The sequence below is a fragment of the Heteronotia binoei genome, chromosome 10, assembly GCF_032191835.1.
Source record: "Heteronotia binoei isolate CCM8104 ecotype False Entrance Well chromosome 10, APGP_CSIRO_Hbin_v1, whole genome shotgun sequence".
Classification (NCBI taxonomy): Eukaryota; Metazoa; Chordata; class Lepidosauria; order Squamata; family Gekkonidae; genus Heteronotia; species Heteronotia binoei.
In genome coordinates, this window is record NC_083232.1 from 51,830,479 (window position 1) to 51,848,447 (window position 17,969).

Consider the following 17,969-nt stretch of genomic DNA (forward strand, 5'->3'; position numbering starts at 1 on the left):
TGCCTTTTGCAAACTGTGCTGTGAATTAACTCCAAAGCAATGAGTTTACCTGGGAGGTGTTTAAAGGGAAGGGAAGTCCTTTAAACACCAGCTATCCCATGACCCCGAAAAATCCTGAATATTTTTGAGGATTTTTGAGGCTCAGCCATTTTGGATAGCTTTAGACAATACTGAGCTTTATTTTTCAGTTGAAAAAATATCTGTAAAATACCAATAAGGTATTTTTTTCAAAGATTTCAGGTTTTCACGGCTGGTAACATCATTAGGGTTTGTAGAATCTTTCGGGATCAAGTGCCATTTTCTGCTGGAGAAAGTTTTCCTTCCAGACGTTTCATTCTCAGCTGCGGAGAACATCCTCAGTGGCGTTGCAGCCGGAGCAGGCGCTCAGACCTTCTTGGCTGCTGTGCACAGCAGACAAGAAGGTCTGAGCGCCTGCTCCGGCTGCAACGCCACTGAGGATGTTCTCCGCAGCTGAGAACGAAACGTCTGGAAGGAAAACTTTCTCCAGTAGAACACGGCACTTGATCCCGAAAGATTCTACAAACCCTAAGGTATTTTTTTGCTCAATTTTGCCCAAATCCACACCCATAATGGAGAGCAGTCTGATTCTTCTAGAGTCAGTTGCAGAATCATTGGGGGGGGGGGGGGTGGGGGGGGTGGTACACCTTTCTGAAGGATCTAAACCACTATGTGGACATCACACATTTCACAATCAGAATGACTGTTGTGAAATTTAGTTCTGAATATGGAAACTGGGTACTGTGAAAATCTTAAAGAAAAACATATTTCTTGTCCTTCTGATTACAAAACAGAATTGAAATTGTATCCCAAGGGAAAAGCATGGGCTTTTGCTGCTGTGAAAGCCTTTGAATTCACAGCATCAAACCTGGGAATTGTCCCTGTGTGAAAGCAAACTAGGAAATGTTGGATGTTTTGCTTCTGTTTTGCTGTGTCTGTGTAGGTAGCTAATCTTGAAAATCATTAGTAGGTTTCAGTGAACAGAGAAGCTTTAATTGAGACAGAACAGCAACGAAAAGGCAGTGTTTTTGTTGGATGGGCAAGTGGCTGCTTACAGCTACAAGTGTGGACTGATTTGTGCATAACATTGGTTTTAGCCTGCCTAGTATAAACCATATCCCTTAGGAATTTATGTCATGCTTTTTGGATTAGCCTGCAGACGGCATATAGGCCAGCTCATCACTGCACAGACCTCTCCGCTGTTCCTGCTAGTAGATACACCCTAACTGCTTTGTTCTTTGAATGTGTAGGCATTTCATTTAAACGGTCTCAGGAAATTATGGATTTTATCAAAGCTTCCACTTGGGGAAGGAAAAATGAAAAGACCAGCTAGGAGTGAAAGATACATATAAAGGCCTGGGTTCTGTAGCCAGTTTATTTACAATGAAACAGGTATGGATGCCTTTGAAGTCCTTTCTTGGATGGACTAATTTTTCAAAATACCTTCTCTGCTGCTACTACTATTGTTTACTTTGGCTTATGCATATGCCTGACTGTTTAATTTCCTGAAAACAAAGGTAATAAAATAAAATAGGTTCCATTTGCTGGAAGCTATTCATTAAGTAGTGTTTTTAATGTTGCATAATTTACAAATCCTGATTTGGAGCAGATTGGTTTGTATAATGTTAGTAATTGATGTGGGAAGAAGAAGAGGAGGAGGAGATTGGATTTATACCCCACCCTTCACTCGGTGGGGTTTACAATCTCTTTTCCCTTCCGCTTTCCACAGCAGACATCCTGTGAAGTAGGCGGGGCTCAGAGAGCTCCTTTGAGAACTGCTCTTGAGAGGAACAGCTCTGAGAGAACTTGTGACTGACTCAAGGTCACATCAGCAGGTGCATGTGGAGGAGTGTGGAATTAAACTGGATTCTCCCAGATTAGAGCCTATGCACTTAACCATTACACCAAACTGGTAATGGTCATTCAAATATGCTTCAAATATTGTTTCATTAGTGTCCCAGTTAAGGACTCCAACTGGACTGATTTTCATTCTGTATTCAATGTTAAAATCCTATGAGTGTGATGACAGGCTAGGTGTGATCTGACCAAGCCTCTATTTTATCTGGTGTTATTTATTCCAGAGAGGTTTGTCCAAACATGCCACCCTTAGCCTGACTCACTGCACACTCACTCCATGGTTGAGCATTCAGATTATTGCTGCATGGTAGCCATGTTGGTTTACCATGGGCAATTGGGTGGCATCCTTTTTTTTTTTTGTCTTTCACATATGTGCATAAGTGTGCATTAGTGTGTATTCTAGGCTCTGCCTCTTTTTTGATAGCTCCACAATCCCTCTGCCAAGTATTGTGGCCCTTTTCAGATTTCGTTGTTTAGAAGTGTAGGCATTATGCAGATTTACATGACAGTAGCCCATTAACTTCAGTACATTTATACTCATGGGATGCTCTTATTAAACAGGAACCCTTTTTCTGCTAACACAATTTGTATGAGGGAAAGTATGGGAAGTTTGCATGGAGAGTAGGGTTGCCAGCTCCAGGTAGGAAAACTCCTGGAAATGGAGCCTGGGGAAGACAGTGGGTTACAATCAATGTTTCCTCTAAGCTGTGGAGTCCTGTGAACAAAAAGTCTACTTTGTGAACTACTGGCATTAAATTTGTGAGCAAGCAATTTGGCTACTGCATAAATTAGTTTGCTCTGGGGTCATCCTACCTGAGCTAAGTCAAAAATATGTGAGCCAGAGGCTAAAAAACTGTGAGCTAGCTCACACTAACTCAGCTTAGAGGGAACACTGATTACAATGCCATAGAGTCTACCTTCCAAAGCATTCATTTTCTCCAGGAGAAAAGATTTCTGTAGTCTGATTAACATCCAAGTCCTACTTTAGCCAAGGTTCATGCCCAGAAAACCCTGCACACAATTTTGGGGCAGATATTCAGCACAAGTTTACTCGGAAGCAAGTCTGCCTGAATTTTTAAAATGTTTCCAGCTTTACCCAAGTATCCCTGAATGAGGGATGCCAGCCTTCCTAAGTTCCTTGCTGGTATAGGAGCCTAACTAGGATGTATTTCCATGGCTTGCCAATCCCAAGTAACAGGAGAGAGGAGTTTTTGTGTGTGGGGGGGGTGGGGGATTGCTCCTGATCTGGACAGAGTGTTGGGGTACAGAAACACACAAGAGGTTATTCAAAACCCTGGGGCAAAAATCCATTTATGTACATATCACTAACTGATTCCCTCCCCCCCCCAACAAAACAAAACAAAACAGGAGGCAAAAAATGGAAGGGATGGGTCAGACTTCCCATCTGGCTTGACTTCACAACAGGGAAGTTCAGAAAGCCAGAAATGTGGGGTGAAAGTGCTGACATCCATAAAGACTGGACTTTCCCCAGTGCCTAATAATTCCAAAAGGCAGGTCAGAATGGGATGTCAACGACTGGGGAACAGGAGGCAGATCTCGCTTTCTGATTATGTACTTTAAATCCAAAGGGAACAAACTCCTCATTTGACCACAGCATTTTTTTCCAACCCTAATATCATACAGAGTTAATTAAATTTCTTCCATTAAAACCCAGGGAACTTTAACCGCAGTTGGATCATACATATTCCACAGGTTTTTCTAGAATAAATTATAATATCAAACCACCTTGTAATAGTTATGAACAAAAATATACATGGAGACCACTTCAGATATAGGAGCATGTGCCTGGAGCCAACACCAAGGTATTGTGTACTTCGTGTGCCCAACATTTGCTTAGAGTTTCTTGTGATACTTTCTTAGATTCATTTTAATATATGATTAATGAATCCAGAATAGCTGCAGTGGGGGGCAGGCAGGAGAGTTCGCACAACCTTTTCCCTACAGCAAAGAACAAAGAAGCTTTGTCAGTGCCAAGTGGATGGTGGGTTGTTGAAGCTAACTTTCCAAATAGCTATCCAAGAGGAATTGCCAGAATCTGGCTTGTAATATATTATGCTCTCTCTTATGATGAGCTTATTCTCCTCTAGCCACTCCTGATTATCTTAAAATGGCAGAAATCCTGCTTAACCTCTTCTTCAGAGTTGCTTTGCTAGCTGCCAGTCCCACTATATAAGCCCTATCAGGACCATTATGTTTCACCATCTGTTGCCCAGTTTTGCCTACTAGATCAAATGTGCCATATTTTGCAAAGAAAAAAGAAAATCAAATTTTGGGTTCCCTTGTGCTGGCTTTGATTCAGCAAAAATTAGTGTCAGCATTAGTTTTTAAGCTGCTGGGAAAATAATTCCTAATTCCAGCTCCCATCCCACAAAAACAGGTTTCATTTTCAGTAACTTTCCACCGATCACCATATGTTGCCCCTGCTGCCCTTAAAAAAAAGAAAAGAAGTCCTGATCTGGAACTGGAAGCATCTTGTGGCAAATACGTGGAAGGAAGTACTCAGTTACACTTGGAACAGCTCAAACGTTTGCTTTTTAAAATTTATCTTTGGACACCTTAATTGGATCATCTTCTGAATGTCATCACTAAGTTGCAGTAAGGCCTTGAAAAATATGATCATCATATTTATGAAACAGGGACAGTGATACTTTCCTTTGTTTTAGAAATGCATCGGTACGTTCTTTGTGGATTTACAAAACACTTCAGAATAAATTTAAACCTTTTTGTAGTTCTTAATGATAAGGCTGCTTTTAGCGTGCTCTTTACATGAACTACCCCAGATGTCACACGAGGGTTGCAACATCTGCCTTATCAGGTCTGCAGAAATAGTACCATAATGCATCACAAGAAAAGAAAGAGATCCCCACTTTGAACTTGAAAGCATGCAGAAGGAGTGCAGTGAGGAAATAAATATGTTTCCTAACTGGGCTGCAGTCTGGATCTCATTCTCTCTTGGATTGTCTTTAAGGGTAACCCACCTGATGCTGAGCAACTGGCATATGGAATGTTTTACAGATGGCCCTTCTGCATCAGTGACTCATGTAGCTGTAGATGATTATCTGCCACACAGATGTTTTAGCTTGTATGTTTCAGCTAGCCAGTCAGCAGCCAGACGTTCCTGGTGGCTCAGCAACAGATGTTTCAAATGTCAAAATATCTTGTCCATACTGAATAGAAAAGGTTGGCTTCTTTTGTGTACTTGATCATCATCTTCAACTTTCAAAACAACCAGAGAATACCTGTATAAACAGGGAGGGGGGGGGGTTTCCCCCCTATACCCATGTTTGCATCAGGCCATTTCATCATTAGACGTTCATCAAAGATTGGTACCTTGTCTACAAGGAAAATATGTTTCAAACAACTGTTTCATGAAGACAGTCTGTGAGTGGATCATTGCAGGGAGTATGAGCTTTCAAAAGTCAAAGCTGCTCCCTTGGTCAGATACAAATAGGGATGGAGGTCCCTGTGTCCTTATATACCAGAAGGTGGGAGGGATGTTGCAAAGGAAGGAATCAAAATGCAGAGGTACTATGCAAAATGTAATCGGCTTGATTAGAGTAGGGGAGAAATGTTTGGGGACAGAAGATTAGTGTCTGTAGTGAGATAGTGAACAAATAGGCCATGTCCCTGTTCAGCTGAGGGGGGTGGGTGGGTGGGGAGGGACTCTATTGTTCTGAATTTCTGAATGAACTCAAGTTCAGTAGTCTCACGTTGTAAGTTGATTGTGTTGTCAGATCCCTGTTAGGAAATGCATTATTGTGGATGAGAAGTTGTTTAAGGTCTGTGGGCAAGAAAGGGCTTGCCTCTTGTGAGAGAGGGGTATCACTGTCCAGCAAGTCATTAACAATGTGCTAAACTGATTTGAGCTGAAAGCTGCATTGTTCATTCCAATTGTGGCCAATAGGTTCAGTGTCTACAAGCAGCCATAGACTACAAATAATTTTATGCTGTGATTTTCTTAGATTTACTGCCAATAAAACAATGGGTGTCCTCAAAGTTGCTGTTTTGCTGCAAAGGAACTTCAAGAACAGAATGGAGAGGGGAATTGCTGAATTACAAATTATTATGAAACTTGGAACAAACACCTCCCCAGGACTGAACAGGGATATTGTTTTTTAATCTCATTACATATACTAAACCCACTTTCACGAAGTATATCCACGGTATTCCAATGTATTTCTCTTTTTAGAATAGTGTATCAGAATAATGTTTTTTGTATTGACATACTCAAATAAGGGATATTGTCTGTTTATCTCATTACGTATACTAACCCATCTTCCACTATATTTTAATGTATTCTTTTTTCTAATGGCAAACTAAAATTATGTTTATATGTGTGTTACATGTTTAAATTAAACCTCTCAGAAACTTATGCCCTCATTTTAACCCAAAGGTAACATTACAACAGACTCTCATTTAATGCACTTCACACCCAGGATATTTAATGACATAGACATCAATCTGCTAATCCAATTTATATTACCCTTCATTGTTGTTTCAGCCCAGTCAACACAAACTAACAAACACCAGACCCCAACTTGTGATTCTTTTAATCTGCTAAAAAACATTTCCATGACTTTGCATACTAACTCACTGCTCACTTTCTCTATATTTAAGACCGCTTGCCATTCCATACTATTGTCTGATGAAGTGTGCTTCTAGCACATGAAAGCTTACATTCTGAATAAAACTTTGTTAGTCTTAAAGGTGCAAGTTGTCTCCTTCTTTGTTCTGCCAATAAAGCAAGCATTTATGTTTGCCCTGAAATTACTCAGCAGCCAGGGCAGACTGGTCATTTAACTGTCCTCATGGGCCATGGGTGGCTAGACCAAGCAAGCCAAGCTCTAGCAGCAGTGTCAATGTCTCAGGGGCCACTTGGCTCAGGTTTTTTATTAGCAGCTGTAATACCTCAGTGGTCACTCTGCTTGGCTTGTTTCAGAGCTGTTTACAGTTCCCAGTCCTGCTCAGCAGAGGTGTGTGGACCATAAACTACAAGCTTATGGCCAGAATTTGCTTGGCCAATCTTGACTACTATAGAAAGGATGAGCAAACCCTAATAAACTGATTGCTATTTGTTTGTTTTTTAAAAAAATCAATTCAGCAGAAAATGGATTATTTTGCATTCCATTGTAAATTGTGGTATACATTATTATTACTGTTAAGTCTTCTCTGTGGCTTTCCAGTGTTAGAAGGAAATAACAGGACTGATTTGGTGCAACTGTAGTGAGAAATCTGCCTCTGGAGAAAGAGTGGAAGTGATTTAAATAGACCTTTGCATGCTACTCATAAATTCTGTGTCTACTTGGGGTGAATGTCTGTTGTCAGTTTTGTCCTTGCCATGTGAATCAATTTGTTTCCATTATAAACATTTTTTAAAAAAAGCACATAGCCAGCCTTGGGTTTGAGAGGATGTTTAAAAGTTACCTTTGGTAGCTGTTCTATTAATGTCATCATTAGTCATAATTTCAGTAAGACTTGTCAGTATGCCAAGGCCTTTATCATTCTCATCTAGTTTCCTTCTGGTATGAATTCATTTTCATTTTATGTCGAGCTCCGGTTCCAAACCATAAACTGTGTTTGTTGAAAATACTTTGTACATAGTAATGAATATGGATCTTCAGACATCAATGTTCCAAATTACTGAAGATAAGTTTCCTTGATAAACTGGTGTCAGTGGGTTGCTGACATGGTAAACTGGTATTTTTTTTTCTAAAAGGAAGGGCTGAGCCCACAATTTGCTCTTAATAGGCAATGGGCAGCTGGGGGGGGGGGGCACACAGGCAAGTTGATCTTTCAAAATGTGATCCTCCAGCCCTGTCTCTTGAGAGGGAGATCTCAGGCCACATAATAATAATGATACACCAAACACATGAATCATACAATGACAGCAGTTAGAATAATCTGATGGGAAAATGGAGGTCTGGTTTTGGATTTTCCTTCAGCTACTGGCAGCTGATGCCTTCCTGTGGCAGCAAAAACAGTGCTGACAAATGGTTTTGGTTCTCACAGAAAAGCCAGGATGATGCTAAGGAAAAGGCTGCATTAGAAGCTAGGAAATGTTATGCTTGTGTGAATGAAAATAAGCCATAATAGGAAAAACTCAGGTGTTCTGCTAACCTCTTAGGCTGGAAGTATAGGCAGTGTTAATTAGGTCACCTGAAGCAGGAGGCCTAGGCCTCTGAAGTGATGGGTGCACACTACCCCAGTGGGTACACCACTGTCAGTAGGAAGACACAGACTCCACAGTGTTCCTGATGCAGATTAAGAACTCTGCTGGAAGGGAGGCACTGTTGTATAAAACACTACAAAAGCAAACCGTGGCCAAATAGTAAAAGCAATATGTGAACAAATGGTAAAAATGGCAGGGATATAGAAACAACAGGAAGATATATTTGGCTATAGAAAATCACTTTGGATACATAGGCACATTGGGGATGGAAGGTGGCATGGTAAACCCAATCTTGTCAGATTTCAGAAGCTAAACAGGTTAGTATTTGGAAAGCTGACCACCAGAAAAAACTCAGCAGAGAAAGACCACCTCTGCTTTTCAGTTGCCTTGCAAGCCTCTTGCTGAGGTTGTCATAAGTTGGTTGCGACCTGACCACATTTTACATGCACATAGGCAGTGAGTGCGTAAGAAATGACACTACAGTACAATCCTAAATCAGTTCCCACTAAAGGACACACTAGATAGTGGAGAAACAAGCCATAAATTAGTATGCATTGCGAATACAATGGATGCAAAACATGAGTGCAAGTTGAATGCGTGTTTGCTATTCTGCATATTTAAATATTGCCTGCTTATTTTATTACCCTCCTGCCCTTCTAGTTACAGCTCAGTTCCCTAGCAAGGAAAAGCAGCTTCATGGTTATCTATTCAAGGATCCAGGATGATTAGAGAGACAGGACACTTTCAGGTTTATGGGCTTCTCAACCCTCACACTCCTGATGGCTTGGAGGCAGGTCTCAGACACAGCAAGACTTCCTGAAGGCAGTTGGACCTTAAAAAGAAAAGAATACTCTGTGTCTGTTTTTCTCCTGGAGTTTTTCTGGATTTCAGGTAACTACCATGGTAGTCACTCACTTCTTAGAGTTAAGGACAGTATTGGTTACTTTGGCATCCAGGGGACAGAAGTCCCTATACTTATAACATTGACAAGTATCCGCCCCCCCCCCCCAAAAAAAAAACCCCAAAAAAACAAACCATGCCTATCAGAGCTCTTCTCAGAGGCTATCAGTCATGAGACTGTTCTTGCTTGTCAGAATTGCTGATGTACCTTTGTGTCCTGGGGGCTTTTTCACTTCCCAGTAACCAGCAGCTAGGGCTGAAGGAAAGGAACTCCTGTATAACTTACTTTGGTTTACGCATGGTCTGTGGGTCTTCCCCAATTCTGTGAAGTCTGGTTGCATGTAACATTGGTTTCTGATGCACTAGGACTCCTTTTGGCATCTCAGCAGCTGCTTATATTAACTCATTTGGCCCATTTGATGCACCATTTTCTGCCCTCCAGAGAGTCTCACAAAGCCATTGGAATAGTTGCACCAAATAAAGTCAAAGGCCAGCATATTGCCCCCCAAACCATAATATCCTGCAGGGCCATACATTGGTGATGTCCTGTGCAGGGAGGGCATCTTTTGCTGTAACCATCTGTCTGCACAAACTGCCCCTCTGAACAAAGGTTTTTTCTCAGTTTTATTAAGTCCCTTCCAAGTGTTTACAGGTACTTGTATGAAGGTTTCCCATGGAATGGGGGTGAGAGGAATGACCTTGTACTATATTGCTGCAGTCCCAGCAAAAGTTACAGTTTCTTGTGAGAAATTATAGAGTCAAGATGTGAAATCAATTTTGTTCAAAGGTGGGCCAATCCAGGGCCAAAACCAGCGAGACTAACAGACAGTAAGTTATAGACAATGAATCTGATGGAGTGTCTGGGCATCATTGACAACTGCAGCCATGATACCTTGACAATGTTCCCAGGTGTTTTATGCTTACTTTACCCTTTCAAATTCATTTGCTTCCCCACATTTCTTCCTCCTTGTCCCATTAATATCATAATTCATAGGCATTTAGCTATTTCAGCACTAGGGAAGCACTGCAATAGCCCTTGAGCCCCTGATGAACTCTCCTCTCTTCCCATCTTGTCCTGCCTTGATTTCATAGCCATGCAGCTTGCTAGTGTGTCATGCTCTGGGGATCCTGGGTTGGCTAGTGGGGAGTTCAGTTGATCCATGGTGTGATTTTTCCTCAGATGAAGTGACACAGCATCAGACCATGGGAGGAGGGATAGCTCACCCTGGTCCCTCTCTCCCACACATGGATTCAATTGCTCTTTCTAGATAGCAGGTTTGGTTTGAATTCTGGGCTCTTCCTCCCCAGATAGTCTTTCTCAGCTGAATGAAATCCTGCACCCCTCACCTGCCTCTCCCCCCATTACCAATCCTGGGGCCAGACTACAACAGGGAGAGAAATGGACAGGAGCCAGGACCACTCCAAGGCTGGACATTGGCCCTGCCTCCCACCTATAGCCTTGGCACTGGGTCGGATGTACAGCCCAGCCCAATCTGCCTCTCTGGCTCCATTGCCCCTGTGTGGGCATGTTGGCTGAGGCTGCTAGGTGGACAGGCTTGTCATCCCTTTTTTTCCACAGCGGGGTCTCCCTTTGGCTCCCTGGTTTTCCTCTGTGAAGGGCTTGTGCTCCCACAGTAGAATGAGGCAGGAGGTATTTCCTCCATTGTGGTAATGTCTCCATCCTCCTCTATAGCTGTGTTGGTATGTGAAAGAGCCAAGAATAGAGGGGGTGGGGGGCAGACCATTTCTGGTCACAGTGGTTTAATACAGAGGACAATGTTGGATTTGTTCAAGTGGAAGAAGGAAACAAGGATTTCCAATATACTGAGATTGAGAGCCAAACACTGGACCTTGAGCTTTAATGCTACTATATACATGGTTGGTTTGTCAAAACAATCCTAGATTAATGCTGGGGGGTAGGGAGGATATAAACACAAAAAAATCTTCAGAAATGTGTGCGTCAATATTTCTGGACCATCCTCAAAATATAGGTGGAATTCAATATGAGTAAAGATGGTTAGTGTCACACCAGTACCTGGAAGATCCAGCTGTGAAGTTCACTGGGGGTGCAGCCAGACGTACCATTAGTGGCGATACAGCTCCATCTCGCTGACGGATTAAATGTGTTCGTTCAGACATCCACATCTGGCAATCAAGCGTATTCCAGTACCATCCCGGCTTGCTACGCATCTATGGCGCATTAATTTGACAGCTCATAAAGTCCGGTCCTTTTTCAAAAAAGCTGCACAAGATCGGCTTTTTCCTGTTTGGACAGCTCACGTGCAATACTGCCTCTCACCTTTTTTTTAAAAAAAAAAAAGCCCCAGCAGACATGCGCATTGCCAGATCATCCGGGAATTTGAGGTGACGCTTCTGCTTCTCCAATCAACACAGGATCGGAGGGGGGGGGGAGAACATTATCCCACTATTTAGAACAGGAAAAAGTCTCTTTTTTTCAATGTGGAGGATTTCTGGAAACTCCCCCCCTCCTCTGAAGTAACGTTTGATTTCCCACCTCCAAACAGTTGGGCACATGTTCAATGGACCCCCCCTCCCAGAAATCACCACCTGATCACGCATGCTCCAAGAAAAGAGCGTGATAGTATTGGATGTCTGAACGCTCAACAACAGAATGAGTTGCCTTCTTGGATGCTCGTCTGAATGGCCCTGCATCGAATCAATATTCAGCTGTTCAAATTTGAGCGCTACGCACACGCTTTTAATGTGAGGTGTGACCGCACCCACTGTGGTACAGGCATATTCTTAACCTAATCTATCTCATAGATAGCTGTTATAAAGACAAAGTGAGGGGAGAACATATACATCACCTTAAGATCCTTGGAAAATTCGTGGAATAAAATGAATATAAAATAGATTATCTGCATCTATTAATATCGCTACATGACCAGTGGAAGATTAAAAGAAAGCCATGGGTACTTTAAGTGGAAGAAATGCAGGAAAGCAACCAGCCAACAACAACAACAAAAGATAGCCAGCAATACTGAGGGAGCATACATAGTAATGTATACTTCTGTTGCCCAGTGCATAATTCTGACTGCAATTATGCATGACGTTGCATAGGATGGGCTAAAAAAATTAATTTGTCAGCATTGCCAAATGAATAATTATCCAGATGAAATAGATGCAGCTGCATATCAGTTGCTCTGTTATCACACATTTTTGTTAATAATTTTCATGTTATTCCACACAGTGGCACACTAGACTGTAATAAGAGAAGAATATGCAGTCATTGTTACTTCAGGTGAATTACAGTAAATCTAAAAGGTTTAAAATCCAATTTCAGTGTTTAGCAATACAGCTGCCTCAGTCTGCTTTATTTTACTATTTTATGCCTGTTCATGTTTGGGATAATTCCGCATGCTGAGCATACGGTGGGATAATACACTCAGCCCCTTTGATCTTTACTTTAAACTTGCCTCACCTCCATGCTTTTATCTGTAATATATAAACAGTCTAATTTCATGTGTTTGGGGGTGTATGTGTACAGTAGTGCATGTGCCATTTATATGATGCAGCAACCATGTGACAATTTGATGGTGGCCTGGTGTGAGCTCATTGAGAGATGTTTGGTATTAGGGTTGGCATGTTTGGTATTAGGGTTGGCAGGTCTGTGTTGTAAAATACTTGGAGACTTTGGGGGTGGATTTGGGAGAGGATGGGGTTTGGGGAGGGGAGGGGCCTCAGCAGGATACAATACCATTGAGTCCACACCACAAAGCAGCCATTTTCTCCAGGGGAGTTGATCTCTACCTGCTGGAGACCGGTTGTAAAAATGGGAGATCTCCAGGCCCCACCTGAAGGCTGGCATCTCTATTTGGTACATGCTATATGTTGAGTGGGTGCAAAGCTCCTTGGGCATTTCTTGGTAATGCTCACAAATAGTGTTATTTACTTACTTACTTAGCCCACCTTTCTTACTGAGACTTCAGGCAAATTACAAAATATAAAATCAAGTAAAGCAGACAGTGTAAGATGTCCAGTAAACAGTGCAATTAGGACTGGGATTACAGAAACCAGGATACAATACAAACAGAAAGCTGTCTAAGGCTGAGAGCGGCTTACAAAGGTAGAAGACGATGCAGTAAAAGCAAGGTGATACATACAATCAGAATTGCGGTAAACTTCAGGCCCATGCTCTGTAAACAGTGCAAAAGGAAAAAAAAAACCTGTGTTAAAAGACAATGCAGTAAAAAACAGATCATACATCAGACAATGCCATAAACTACAGCCATCCTGAACAACTCCATTTTACTATAGCTCCTGGGCTTTTTTTCTGGGGGAACACAGCAGTACAGAGTTCCAGAATGCCTTCGTTGAAACCAAATTTTCAAAAAATGTTTAAAAGTTCATGAGGGGAACCCATGTGTTTCTCCTTCATTTCCCTCCTGAGAGTTTTGGCAGTCCAATGTTCCCTCTAAGATGTGGAGTCTTGTGAACAAAAAATCTACTCTGTGAGCTACTAGCATTAAAGTTGTGAGTTACTACATAAATTAATTTGCTCTGGGGACATTTTTCCTGAGGTAAGACAAAAATGTATGCGCTGGAGGCTAAAAAACTGTGAGCTAGCTCACACTAACTCATCTTAGAGGGAACACTGTTTGGCATCTCTCTCTTTTTTCAGCCCTGCACAGACCTATTTTCATAAAAATGCCCTCTGACATCTTCATTTGTGACCTCTGTAGGGAACTATGCAAAGTAGATATTTCATTTTTTTGTTACTGTGTCTGCTCCCTCTGCCCCCATCTTCTTTCTCTCCATTTCAGATGCTTTCTAAATCTATTGAACAGTTAAAGCAGCCTGGCAGCCTAGAAGAAACAGAAGAAGAACTCCATGGAGAACATCCTATGCAGGAAGAAAGAGCGCCCTCTGTGACCAGCAGCATTAGGGATGACAGCAGTAGTATTTCTTTGGATGACAAACTGGAGCAGCCTTTGGGGGCTGTGAAGGTAAAAGAGGAGCCACGGGACAGTGATGACGATATTCAAACTCACCAAATGGAATCTGGGGAGAAGGCTGCTTTTATGCAACAGGTAATAGGCAAAGATTTAGCTCCAGGTTTTGTCATTAAAGTGATTATTTGAGTACTACCCTAATGAGTGCTTTTGAATCCTTGATGAACAAAAACTGTTTTTTCCATCCACAGAGATAAATTGAATTGCATTTTATTAGCGTTCAGCGGATGTAGCAAAGGCAGAGACGTGTTTGCAGCCTCAACATAGTGAAAAAGTGCTTGTTAAATCAACGAACACTCGTTGCTGTGTAAGCCTTTGGGTAATGCTTAGAACTTGTATTAGCTCAAATGGATTCTACCACATTAGTTAGTTCTAGTGACATGGAACTCATTGTTGTATGAATTTATTGTGGAAATCAGCTCCAGCTGGTCAGACCCAAGAATTGCTTTCTCTCTCTCTCTCCAATGCTAAACTTCTTTGACTTGTCTCTCAATGTATGCTTTCATCAATTTGTATATAATGTACCATACTATAGTCCTAAACACTGTTAAAGGGGGGCGGATGTTTCCTTCCCTTGCTAGACAGGTACTGGTCCTAATATTGGTGGTCTGAGCTTTGTATATAGAATATGATCTTGAGGAGACACAGATGGAAGGCAAAGGAAGAAAATCATGGATGCACTTTGAAAAATGGAATTATTTTTCCTTTCTGGATAAATTAGATTACTGCCCCATCTTTGATCTCTAGCCGGGTCTGTTTTATTTGAGGATATTTCCATGTGCAACCTTTTATGGTCCAGCCAAATTCATAATAATGTCTTTATTAGTAAGGAGCAGGGGTGGGAGGCAACAAAATAGTTCTCAATTTAGTCTTCATCAGTTTGCTTCTGTAGTAGAGATGAAATAACATGATATGTTTACATGCATACTAATGAAGTTAAAGGGTGACAAATTTATAAGGTTTCCAAAGCCCCGATTTTGGAGTCAATTTTTTCTGATTGACTCCTCTTCTAGTTAGAAGGGCAATAACCAATTCATTCCAGAGTATCCTATCAAAGCACTGGGACTGCTCTGAAGTAAATTTGGTCTTAGTGTGCTTGACTCATCCAGAATCCTGTCCACAAGTGAATCCCACAATGTGAAAGAGCAACAACTTCAGTTATTGTGTGTACCAAGGCCAGGCAGGGCCAGACTTCCTCGGAGAAACTTGTCCAAGGATGTATAAAAACAGAAGCCAGGTTGGCAGATGGTATTTAATGGTTTGCAGTGTACTTAAGCTGCGATTAAGGCATGCCTGAAGTTTTACATCATTGTGACTCCAGAAGGATCATAGTACTTTTTGAAGGCTATCAGATCAGAACAAATCGGTATGCAGTAGAAGTGGCTGTTTACTTAAGTCAGCACTGTGTCAGGTCCCTGCTGTTCTCCAGCAAAAAAAGTAATTTTGTGAAGGTGGACAGGAAATGCCTTATGGAAACAGGAAGTCCAAGTGATTCATGCATTATGGAATGTAAGAGGGGGCAGGGGATAGTGTTTTATTCTCTATTTTCTAAAGGGCACTCTATGAGTTGATTTATTGTCAGAGAAAATAAGAAAGCAAGTAGGGAAATTGTTAAGGAAGCTTTCCAGTGAAACATTTCCTTTATATTCCCTTTTGATATGTTTACTTTGTTATATAGGTTTACTTTTGTTAAGCTACAGATTCATTGTATTAAGACCCCTGTAATATGAATAATCCAAAACTGACCTGGAATTCTTGTCAGTTTTTTTCTATTAAAATATTTATATTTCTAACGTATTTTAAGGTGCAGTATCCTTTTCAAAAGAGAGAGCTGTTTTGCCAAATGGAAAAGATGTTTTAATATAATCAAGTGGTGTTTACATTTTCTCTTACTTCTAGAAGCTCTTATGAAATGTTACGATTATTAAAGGTACATTATCCTTTTTCCCCTTTAAAAAAATAAGTATTTGCAACAGCACAATCTTCAGAACTATGGGATCAGCATATAAGGCCTGTTTCACAGAGGGAAAAGGCATGAATGCTATAAGCAGGGCTTTTTTTTGTAGCAGAAACTCTGATGTAGCCCCCTGATATAGCCAATCCTCCAAAAGCTTACCGGGGTCTTAGTACAGGGTCTACTGTAACCTCCAGGAAGATTGGCTATATCAGGGGTATGTGGCCTAATCTACAAAGGAGTTCCTGCTACAAAAAAAGCCCTGGCTATATGTATGCTGTCATGTGTGATAAACGTCTACACATAGAGAAGTGATGATAACAGTGGCCATTGCACCTTCCCATCACATCTCTGTAGAGCAAAACAAACACATGTATTTGCATGTGATGACGTGCATGCAGTTTTGTGTACAGAAGTCGAAAAATAAAGATGTATGAAGAAACCTCAAGAATTTAGGGAATTACAATAGTACAGCAATCTTAATATGTTCAGAAGGCTATATTGTGGCAGTCAAGGAGATCTGTTCAGCATTCCTATTCTCTGGAGTCCAGCAGAGTAGGGAGCTCAGTTGGTATTTGTCCTTAGCAGGCAGTAGTCCTCAGCGATTCTCATATTCTAGACAGCTAGCTTTCCAGAATCTCTGTAATGCTCACTTACGTTCCTGACTCTGTGCTCTGCTGCTGAACCAGAAGCACAGATAGTTCTCTAAACATGCAACACTTATTTTTCTTTATTGGTGTTGCAGGTAGGCATGCCACTGGTGATAGAGATCACCCAATGAAGCCTTTGCTGATCATGGTGAGGTTTGAGGGCTTAAATGCTACCACATAATATGCTCTTGTTCCTTAACAAAGAACTGCTAAAACTGGCATTTAGAACCACAGCACAGTTCCAGAAAGGTGTGGGTTGGATCCCAACCAGTTTTTCAAAGAAGACTTTGCTTGGGATCATAGGACCTGCATGAGCTGTAGTATAGAGGGGAGTTGGGCTAGATTGAGTGGAGATGCTGGCCAGATACAGCCCTGTGTTTGCTTCTTGTATGGATTTTAAAGTCACACAATCTGATTTTAGCCCACTCAAGCAAACGAACAAAAAAGGATAGTGCATCCTTTAAAATACATTTTATTTGGGTAGGAATCGGAATACATGCAACCTTTTGTACAAGTTTCAAAAAGATAAGTGTAACTACAAAGATATTTTTATAATGCAGTTGAGGGGAATGACCTAGTATAGCCAGAAGGCTTCCATGCCACTGAAATTTTTAAAAGTGAAGCTACCTGGAACCAGTGAAAAGGAAAACTGGGTTTAAGCAACCATATTTCTAATTGCTAAATGTCACATTTTAAAATCTACTGTATTTATTATAATTTACACCTTTGGTGATCTCTTGTTTTGTGTTGTAAATATATTCTGTTTGTATGTTCCATATTTTGCCTTCCAATACCAGTCTATATATTTCTTTCTCAAATAAAGTTTTTTTTTCTCAAAAAATCCCTTTCACATACTTGGCTTTGTGTAAAGTTTATAAATCAAAGTAAGTACTTTCTCTTTCATATAGGCAAATATGTTTGCTTATTATTATCAGAGCTGATTTAGGACCACATGTCTTTAAACTACACAAAGTCTGTTTTTGGTCTGTTACTTGATCCCACTTCAACCATTATGCATTGTACAAAAATGGAAATCATATCTGTGCATGTTCACTTCTCCTCATCCCATTTGTCATGTTCATGTGGATCAGCCAAAGTATCTTCTGGAGAACCACCACAAAAGTCAATGCCAATGGCATGCACCATTCCCAAGAGTCCCCTAAGTGTCTCAGGATAGGGATCTTCAGAGGGAAGGAGAAAGTGACAAAGATCCCTTCTACAAACTCTGTTCAGAGCTATTAAGATACAAGCAAGTGATTTAAAAATGTATGGTTCCAAATCCAGAAGCCATTAGTCACACTTAAGCTCTATTGAAACCAGTGAGGCAAGTTAGCCATGACTGAGTTAAAATCCCAGTAATGTCAATGCAGTTGAAACACAGTTAAGTTGGAGAGTTTTCTGAAATTAGAGTCAAACAATGCAGTTGC

The 17,969-nt window shown here is 41.1% G+C and overlaps 1 protein-coding gene across 4 annotated transcripts in view; it reads left to right on the plus strand.

The window, feature by feature from the left end:
- HDAC9 (histone deacetylase 9) overlaps nucleotides 1-17,969 on the plus strand; it is a 689,984-nt gene that overhangs the window by 404,766 nt on the left and 267,249 nt on the right. For all 4 annotated transcript variants that reach the window (XM_060248614.1, XM_060248615.1, XM_060248617.1 and 1 more), the window contains one exon: nucleotides 13,750-14,016. In XM_060248614.1, coding sequence (XP_060104597.1) covers nucleotides 13,750-14,016 — 267 coding nt within the window. The remainder of the gene's footprint in view (nucleotides 1-13,749; nucleotides 14,017-17,969) is intronic.